The 9,674-nt window shown below is 27.4% G+C and overlaps 1 protein-coding gene across 1 annotated transcript; it reads right to left on the reverse strand.

Annotated features, from left to right (window-relative positions):
- Positions 1 to 7,525: 7,525 nt before the first annotated feature.
- Positions 7,526 to 9,281, reverse strand: LOC145828940 (protein disulfide-isomerase 2-like). Its single transcript, XM_082936685.1, has 2 exons — positions 7,767 to 9,281; positions 7,526 to 7,615 (listed from the first exon to the last, which is right to left on the reverse strand). Exons 1-2 carry the CDS (start codon positions 9,279 to 9,281, stop codon positions 7,526 to 7,528), a joined length of 1,605 nt encoding a protein of 534 aa, XP_082792811.1.
- Positions 9,282 to 9,674: the final 393 nt, after the last annotated feature.

Consider the following 9,674-nt stretch of genomic DNA (forward strand, 5'->3'; position numbering starts at 1 on the left):
AGATATTTATAAATCCAGAGTAGCACGCCTTTAGCTTTCCTCTTTCTGCCCTCACGTATTCAACTTGATTCAATAAAGTAACTTTGTATTAGTTTTATTCAATTTAATATTTTTATCTTAGCAATGTTTACCGCACAACTATTAATGTTTGTATATTTTGCTACTACATACTATTAAAAACAATAATAAAAAAGATCACATAGTTTAATATTAGGATTAAAACTTTTGATTGAATTTAACTTTGAGTGTGCAAAATGTGACCGAGTAAGATTCAAAGAGTATGTTTACAATTGAGCACAATGCTTAAATATGTTTTGAAATAATGTTGTACAATTTTTTTTTTAAACTTTTTTTTTTTCTATGATATACTATTAAGCAAACCCTAAAAATCTTCCTTGCTACTCTAAAACTCAATATTTAATAGATATAATATTAACTTTATTAATTTTAAGATTCTAGGAAGGAGAACTTATTTAACTACTGTAATATTATCACTACTGAATAAGGAGTCGGTACTAGGGTGGACCGCAGCCATTTAAGACATTTAAGAGTAAATGTTTGACTAAAAATTTAAAAGATTACATCAGATATCAGAGGAAATAAAAGATAACAGATATAAAAATTACAAGTAGTAATTGAGGGAAGATATTCAGTCTTAATTAAACCGACAACCCTCAATTTACCTTTAACCTAACGATCCCTAAGTAAAGTAAAAACGGTATTATATTTATAAGGTGAGCTAAAAACGTTTTTATCAGCGAGTAGTACATTTAAATATGTATACCTTTATAAAAACATGCCTGAAAATATTTTTATAAAAGTACTATATTCAAAACAACTATATTTTATTAAATCTGAATATTAAAAATGCTAAGTAACTAAATAAAACGTTTTAAGCTTACAAAATTACAAAGAAAAACAATATTAAAAAATCTATGAAAAATAAAAAAACATGAAAAGTACTATTTAAATTAACATATTTAAACTTTATTCATTACATACCCAAAGCAATATTTTGGTAAAAATAACTATTACTATGAACTATAAGACTTCAAAATAGTGTGGGATAAAAGTTTATGATAAAACATATTTCACAACAATACATATAAAAAAACAAAGTAAACGGTTGATACGAATGATAGTATATATAGTCAATGAAAACAAAAAAAGAATTAGAACATATTTATGAAAATTTTTAAACTTTTATCTCTAGTTCTTTAAGTATGTAATAGGAATTATAATAGAAATTCATTCGCTTAAATTTTAATGTACTTGTTTAAGTCAAATCAGTGCTAAACAGGATTAATTATATTATTGTAAATCCTCAAATTCAAAAATAATAACTTTTATGTAAGTTCAAACTAATATGACAACTTGAATTTTTATTGCAATTCTATTAGGAAAACTGTATTATGTTTAAATAATTTTCATTTATAACAAGAATTTACTTCTAACAAAAAAATTTTTTTTTTAGTTTTCATTAACACTAATTTCATTATTACAGTTTCCATAATTTAGTTTATTTTCTGAGAAAAATTTGTTAGCAAAGGAAAAAAGATTCAGCCAAAACTTTAATATCCCAAGTATAATCAATGTTTTATAACAATAGTATTTTTTGACGTCTATTTTTGCAATTATAATTGTCAGGAATTAAAGTGTCAGAGTTTAAATTTTCATAATTCGAATCGTCGGGTTTAGAAATTTGAGTTGTACTATCAAAGTTGTCGAGTTTGAGTTTTCAGAATTTGGGTCGTCGGAAATTGAATTGTCCAAATTTGAATTTTCCAAATTTTTATTTTTTGAATTTGAGTTGTCCAAATGTAAATTGTCAAGTCTGAGTTGTAAGAGTTTGAACTTTTCGAATGTGAGTTATCGTTATTTGAAATTTCGTGCACCAATTATTTCTTATTTAAAATATAATTCCTAAAAAAACAAGAATTACTATAAGTTATAGTGTTTATTTTATGCTTAACTATTTTACTTATAGGCTTTTCTTTTATAAATATATTTAAAGAAAAATAGAATCTTTTAAACAAATTCTAATGTCGGAAAGAACTTTATTGTATATAATTTCTATTTCGCATTTCAAAATTTTCTGTTGGCTTAAATTTGAACTTTTTTAAATTTAAATGACTTTTTCTATTAAAATAAATTTGAATTGCTGATAGGTATTTTAAAAAAGTAAAACTGAAATGTCACTAAAAAACTAGTGATTAAACTTAAGTAAAAGAAATATAATATCTCATACAATGACTTGGTGATGAAAGGTTCCTGATGATGGTTTTAAAATTTTTAAGCATCTAAAGATCTGAACCCAGTGATCGACACATATACGAAAAAAAACATTAGAAAATAAAAGTGCCTTTGAAAGATAATTTAATGTTTAGCTGGATGGGGCAAATAAGTCATAACGAGTAATTAACATACCTAAGGACGATTTGAGAACTTTAAGTATTATAACATTGTCACTGGTAATTAGTTTTATTGAGATAAACAGATTTGGTTGAACACATTTTGTTTTGAAAGATAAATCAGCAAGCTGTTATTTGCTATTCAGATCCAGGACATAACGTTTATTCTAGCTTTAAACAGTCTGCACAAAAAACAAATTGAGCTTTTATTGAACGACATAAAAAGAACTCAAAATGTTAGGTCCTTGGACCTGGTGTACGTAAAAACCTTTCGGTTATCTAGTCGCACACTACTTGGATACCTTTGAACATCTTGTCCCAAACAACATTTATAAATATGCTTTCTTTGATAAATTGTCTTCGATTAACAACTAATGCTTTTTTAACAATTATTGTACAATAATTTTCCGTAAGATTTTGTATAAATTTGGTAATAAAAGAAGTAAAAGGTTTAATTAAAAACCTGCAGAGAAAACGAACAAGTGTTGATATATCAAAGAAGAGTATATAAAAGTTCAAGTAACATAACTTTACTAAACTAAATGAGTAAAAATAATACATCTTGTACAAATAAAAAAAGTTAGTCTTAGATAATTCGTTATTTGCTTTTGTAAATTCAAACTGAAGAAAAGTATAAATATATGTAACCTTTTTAAATTAGCTTAATTATTATTGATTTAATTATCAAATGCTATGACACTGTTAGTGATAAGTGCTTTGATTGTGATTAACTGTATACTGACAACTTATAAGTTACACATCGTACATGTTTTTCGAAACTAATACTAAAACAAAATACAAAAAATTAGATTTTGATTTCAACGATTCTATAAAATAAATTATTTTTAAAATTAAACCTACCATAGTTGAAGTATTTTTAAAATCTCCACTGTTTAGTTAGAAGCACTTTTATTGAACGCTTGAGTTATTTTAATTTATAAGTTAATCATAATAAAAGTAGCTCAGTAGTAAAATTTCGAAAGAATAAATTTCGGCTAAACTATACTGGAGCTAGTAAAATAGTAAATGAGTCTGTTACGTGGTACCATAGTTAAGTGGTACTATAAAACATCTTCTAAATTTGCTCAGATTCTTAGCTATCCGATGTAATTTTTATAATGGCAGAAGTCGACTTAACTTCAGAGTTATACTCAGTAGCATAAACTCAACTAAAAATTGCTGCAACTGAAGGATGCTTATAGAAATTAAATATGTAAAAAAATAATAGTGTCAAAGTAAGCTATTATATTTTATATAATCGTTTTTACTGCTTACACGACGATGATAAGCATATTTATATGTTGCTGAAGTTTTTAGCTATCTAATATTTTTCTAAAAACGGTTAAAAACAACCTAACCTTAGAGATAAATGCAACAGTATAAACTCAACTTAACAAGTGATGCACCTTGAGGATACATAAGAAAATCGTTTAGTAACAGAATATAGTAATTTAAAGTATACTTACAAGAGTTATACTACTGTTATTTATTGTCACAAGCATCTTAAAATATATTTATACACTATTGCATAAATTTATGGGTCGATTTTGGTCGTTAAAAAAAATCTTTTGGAAAAAGAAAACTTTCGAAAACATTTAAAGATGCTTTTTATTGTCAGGGGACCAGAAAAAACGATTAAAAAAACTTTAAAAGTTTACTTTAACACTATAACTTTTTGTTAAAATTCAGTTTCTCTAAGTATGCTTAACGTGTAGAATATTTTATTAGAATTTATATTATTTATTATCTCAGCGGTTTTGAAAAACCATGAGATGGCTAAGACACTAAAAATCATTTTAAGATGCTTTTTATTGTCGTGTGACTAGAAATAACAGTTATTTAACTTTGAAAAGTATTATTAAAATTAATTTATATTATTGCATATATCTCTGAGGTTAGATCAATTTCGGCAGTTTTGAAAATACATTCGTATAGCTCTCAACCTCAGCATTATTTTAAGATACTTGTCAATGTCACGTTACAACACACAACGAATATAAAAAATCTCAAAGTTTACTTAAACACTATTATTTTTTGCTTACATTCGATTACTCTAGTTAAGGTGCAGAACTTTTTTTAGTAAAACTGAATTTTTGTTTACGTCTTCTAGTTTAAGTCAATTACGGCCATTTTTAAAATTTCATCGAAGAGCTCTAAGCTATAATATGTTATGTTGAAAACAGCCGAATCAAGCAATAATGTGAATTTCACTAAAAACATACTGCACCTTGAGGAAATTTCGGGAAATTATATAAAAATAAAATCTGTGTATAGAACTGTAATTGTAAAGACTCTAAAAAGCATTTTAAGCTGCTTCTCATTGTCGTGTGACCAGAAACAACAGTATTTAACTTTTAAAAGCAAATCTTGATACTATTATATTTTGTTATTTAACAGTTTCCTTAAGTATGCATACAGCATTTTTGAGTTAAATTGCATATATCTGGGAGGTTATGTCCAATTTTTCGTTTTGAAAATACTATAAATATTTTAAACTCTAAAAACATTTGAATATGCTTGTTTTTCCTCTAACCAGAATTATTGAACATAAAAAATCTACAAGTTTACTTTAAAAGTATTATTTTTTATTGAAATCAAATTTCCCTAAGTATCCTTAAGGTGCAGCATATTTTAAGTGTAATCCACATTATTACTTTTATCTCTTAGTTTTCGGCCGTTTTAAAAAATTATCGGATATCTTAGACTCTCACTAACAATTGTAGATGCTAGTCCTTGTCGTTTGATTTGAAATTACGAATATAAATCACCTTTAATTTTACTTTAACACACTAAAGTACTGTTAACATACGATCACCTAAGGTATTCTTAAGGTTCTTGGTTTTTTAAATTGAATTCATTATACTGCACAATTTCCTGAAATTAGGTTTAAATCAGCCTGTAAAAAGACAAAACGTCAAAAGCTAAGACTCTTAGCAACACTTTTAGATGCTTGTCATTGTCGTCCTACCAAAATTAACAATAACGTAACATTTAAAAGTTTATTTTGACAATATTATTTATGGTTAGTATGGGATTTTCTTAATTGCCTTAAGGTGCGGCAACTTTTTTAATGAAACTCGTTTTTTTGCATATATCAATCAATTTAATTGATTTCGGCACTTTTAAAAATTTCATTAGCAAAAATTAAAAAAAAACAATTTAAGATGCTTGCCATTGTTGTGTGAGTAGAAACAAAAGCTATTCAACTCTTAAAGTTTCGTTAAACACTGTTATACTTTACTGATATACAATTTCCTAAAGTATCTTTAGGCGCAGCATTTTTGAATTAAATTTATACTATTGCATATATCTCAAAGCTTCGGTCGCTTTGAAAACACCATCAGGTAGCTGAGACTCAAAAGAAAATTTTTAGGATGTTTTTCATTGTTTGTGAAACGAAACAACTGTTATATAACATCTAAAAGTTTATTTTGACACTATTATATTTTGTTAATATACGATTTCCTTAAGTTGTTTAAGGTGCAGCAATTTTTTGAAATCAGAAAATATATGCAACAGTAAAATTCAACTGAAAAAAAAGTTTACTTCAAGGATATTTAAGAACTCGTTTAATAACAAAGTAAAATAGTATTTTATTGTACTTTTAGGAGTTATATAACTTTTATTTCTGGTGACACAATAATGACAAGCATCTTAAAATGTTTCTTAGAGTTTCAGCTGACTTTTGGTATTTTTAAAACAGCTGAAATTGACTAAATTAAAAAAAATAAAAGCAAGTATATGAATTCCACTTAAACATGCTGCACTTTGAGGATATTTAGAAAGGTTGAATTTTAACAAAGTCTGATAGTGTTAGAATGAACTTTTAGATCTATTATGTTAAATATTTCTGGTCACCTGAAAAACATAAGTAATATAAACTGTTGCTTTAAGTCTTAGCCATCTGATGGTATTTTAATACGGCCATAGTCGACCTAACCTCAGAGTATAATGAAATAGCATTATTATAACAAAAAATGCTGCACCTTATAGACATTTAAAGAAATCGTATATTTACAAAATATACGGTAATTAAAGTATACTGTTGGGAGTCATATAACTGTTTTTTTAGGTCACACTACAATAGCAAGTATCTTAAAATGTTTCTTAGAGTCTAAGTTTTCCGATGGTATTTCAAAAAATATGTAACCAACAGACCTGATGAAATTATAACCTACAGGTCTAATAAGGTTATGAAGAGTGAGTGGCATATTAAGAACGATTGGAGAAAAGTAAAAGATTTTGAATTATTAATATTAAGTAATTGTTTAAAAATACTTTTTATTATTAAACAGGGTGAATCGGCTTACAATAAAATGTTATTATTCTAATTGAAATGATAATGAAGATGACGTGAAAATGGAAAACTTCGTAACATTAGAAAGGAAGCGCGCTGCACTAAGAAAAACTAAGCTCGTATACAGAAATGAGTAGAGAGAAATTCAAACATTTCTGAAGGCAGGAGAATGGCACTTATTTACAAAGATGGTAAGAATGACATACTCGAAAGAATATATACTTATTATAGGGACAGGTGGGGGACACTGTCCTTACACTGTCTTCCTTAACAATTTAATTGATTATATTGCCGATTTAGCTTAGGATTTGTTTTTTTAACCTAAAATAATTCTAGCGGAACCATTTTAGGTTCCGGAAATGTTACTTTAATTCATTAGTGTTTAATGAGCTAGTTTGTAAACAAAAACATTCAGCCAAAATTCACACCAAAATTACAGTAGTTAAATAAAAATCAAACTTTATTAGCCAAAACATGATAATTATTCAAAGATTATTATAGAGGCATTTCTATATCGTTTTACCGCCTACAATTATATTTAAACTTTTATAGTTTAAGTACTAATTATCATCAGAACTATCTTAAATGTATAACTTAACAAAAAATGAAAAAGAATCTAAAAATAAGCAACTTTATTACGAAGCTTAAAAATATATTTAATTTTGTCAACTAAAACTATGAATATATTCAATTTGTTAAAAAAACACCATTACATAAAAACTAGTAATTATGACACATAATGAATAAAAATGCAGCTTTTTAAATTATTTTTTTAGTTTCTCTTTTCTATCTACTTGTGAACTTTATTATATTATTCTTAGTTGCTCCTTGCTTTTTCATAAAAGTCCTTCTTTATCAACTCCGACAAACGTTTGAAAAAATTCGACATTTTGGTTATTTGTGACATCTGTGAAATAAGCAATTGAAAAGCTTTTAATAAAAAATCAAAATATAAACAAAAGTAAAGTAAACATTTTTATTTAAATCTTTACAGTTGTTAAAAGTAAATTGATATTAAAATAAAATATTTTATATGTTTCTACAAGTCAAACACTTACAATATAGTTAAGAGCTTTTGTTTCTAGTTCAATGGCTTTTACAATCAATTTTATGAACCCATCAAGCTTATCCGAATCTGATTTTTTGCTCGTAACCTCATGTTTTTTCTTTTCTCTTTTGAGAGTACTTGCCGGAAAAAGGTCTTTGCTTTCCACTTTTTTATGCCCGTGCACAAAGAGCATCGCACAAGCGCTTTCGTCGAACCTCACAAAGTTTTCGCTCAAAAGAACTTCTAGGAGATTATCATTCAAATTTATGGGAACTTTCTTAGAAAACAGAATATTTTTATCCTTTTCTGTCAGAAGAGTCTCGTTAGATTTGTCTCTTGACCCTTTTAAAACTTCTTCAAAGAACGAATTGAAATTGTAATCTGTATCATTTTTGAATTTGAAAATTCTTAAAGCATGGATGTTATAATATTTAAAATACCTTTTAAGATAATAATAATTAATGTCGGCAAACGAAAACACAAGCGTTGTGTTTTCAAATTTTTCTGCAATTTTTTCCGCACTTTTAATCAGCTCTTCGAAGTTCTTTGAGTTCTTTGGAAGAAGAACTATAACGTGTTTCGCATTGGGATTTTGAAACATTATATGTTGAGTTTCTAGTTTTAACTCCGAAAGGAGAGGTAGCTTATTTTTGAACATAAAATCAAAATAATCGGCTTCAACCAAGAAGCTTTTAAAGGCAATACTTTTGCCTTCTTCTCGCTTGAAAAGAACTACTTGCTCGCTTTTCAGTCCCAACTTTTCAGCTAGTTGTGCGTTTTCAACGTAGTAAAACGTAACCTCTTCAAAGTTTGCCAAGGACTTTTCCGCCTCATTCGCGTAAGTCTCCTTTACACCGCTTGAAAAGTATCCTACCATGAAAATAGAAGATTTTTCCTTGATTTTTTCCAACTCAGAACTACTCTCAATAAGAACAACGGCCGGACGCAATCGAACTTCAATTTTATTAATCATAGCATTTGCTGAATCGCCGTCGCATGGAAAATCTAACATGTGTCCGTTTTTAAAGAGTTTAATCACAATGTACCCACCAACGCTGTTTAACTCTTGTCGGAACTTTTTTTGAGTTTTCTTGTTATCGAAAATATCGATTTCAGCGATCTTCATCTGCGGCACCCCGAAAAACGTCTCTTCCAAATAACTCCGGGCTGTCTCTTGTTCCTTGAAGTGCACTGCCACTTCATTGTATTTTTGATGAAAACGCCTGTAGAAAATGTCTGTTAACGAGCTTGCTCGAAAATAAACCAGCATAAGTTGGTTGTCATTAACGGCCGCGTCGAAATTTTCGTCTGTCAGCTGCAAAACATTGTCACTGTACTTTAGATCAACATTATCCGTATCGCCGCCACAAAACACCATGCACAACCCGATAGCAACGATGTAAACTCTCAACACGTTTATCATGTTGAATTTCGATTGGGATGGTTTTTTTTCATTCAAGTTTTCAACAGAAGCATCAGTCTGTTTATCTTGATCCGGTTCCAGTTTTTGTCTTGTTTTGTTCATATTTATTTAAGAAACTTCTGCAATTATTTTTTATAACTTAGCTAAGTAAAGTTACAGTTTTCACTAATTTAAAACCTTTACAGTCCAGTATTTCTAATATAATAAAACAATTAGAGAAAGATATCATTTCATAAGTAACAAAAAGTATGCTTTTTATTAATTTACCACTACAATTTTAATTTACACACTTCATTTAACTGAGATGTTCAATAGGACATTTATAAAAAATGTTTAGCTTTTAGATATTTCTTCTGGATTTTGAAATTTCAAAGTTTTTAGTAAAAAGTTAACTTTAATCTAAAAAAAAGTCTTAAAATGTAAAAGACATTATATTGTTATTTTAAAAGACTTTTATAGTTATAAATATTTCAATATCAATAATTTTAGAAACAG

The sequence above is a fragment of the Thalia democratica genome, chromosome 2 (assembly GCF_965202585.1).
Source record: "Thalia democratica chromosome 2, ktThaDemo2.hap1.1, whole genome shotgun sequence".
NCBI lineage: Eukaryota > Metazoa > Chordata > Thaliacea > Salpida > Salpidae > Thalia > Thalia democratica.

Excerpts from the sequence above, each read along its gene's own strand:
- LOC145828940 (XM_082936685.1), bottom strand. The coding sequence starts at position 9,281 with ATGAACAAAACAAGACAAAAACTGGAACCGGATCAAGATAAACAGACT. Across the intron at positions 7,616-7,766 it reads CAAAAGCTCTTAACTATATT|ATGTCACAAATAACCAAAAT; the intron begins GTAAGTGTTTGA and ends CTTATTTCACAG.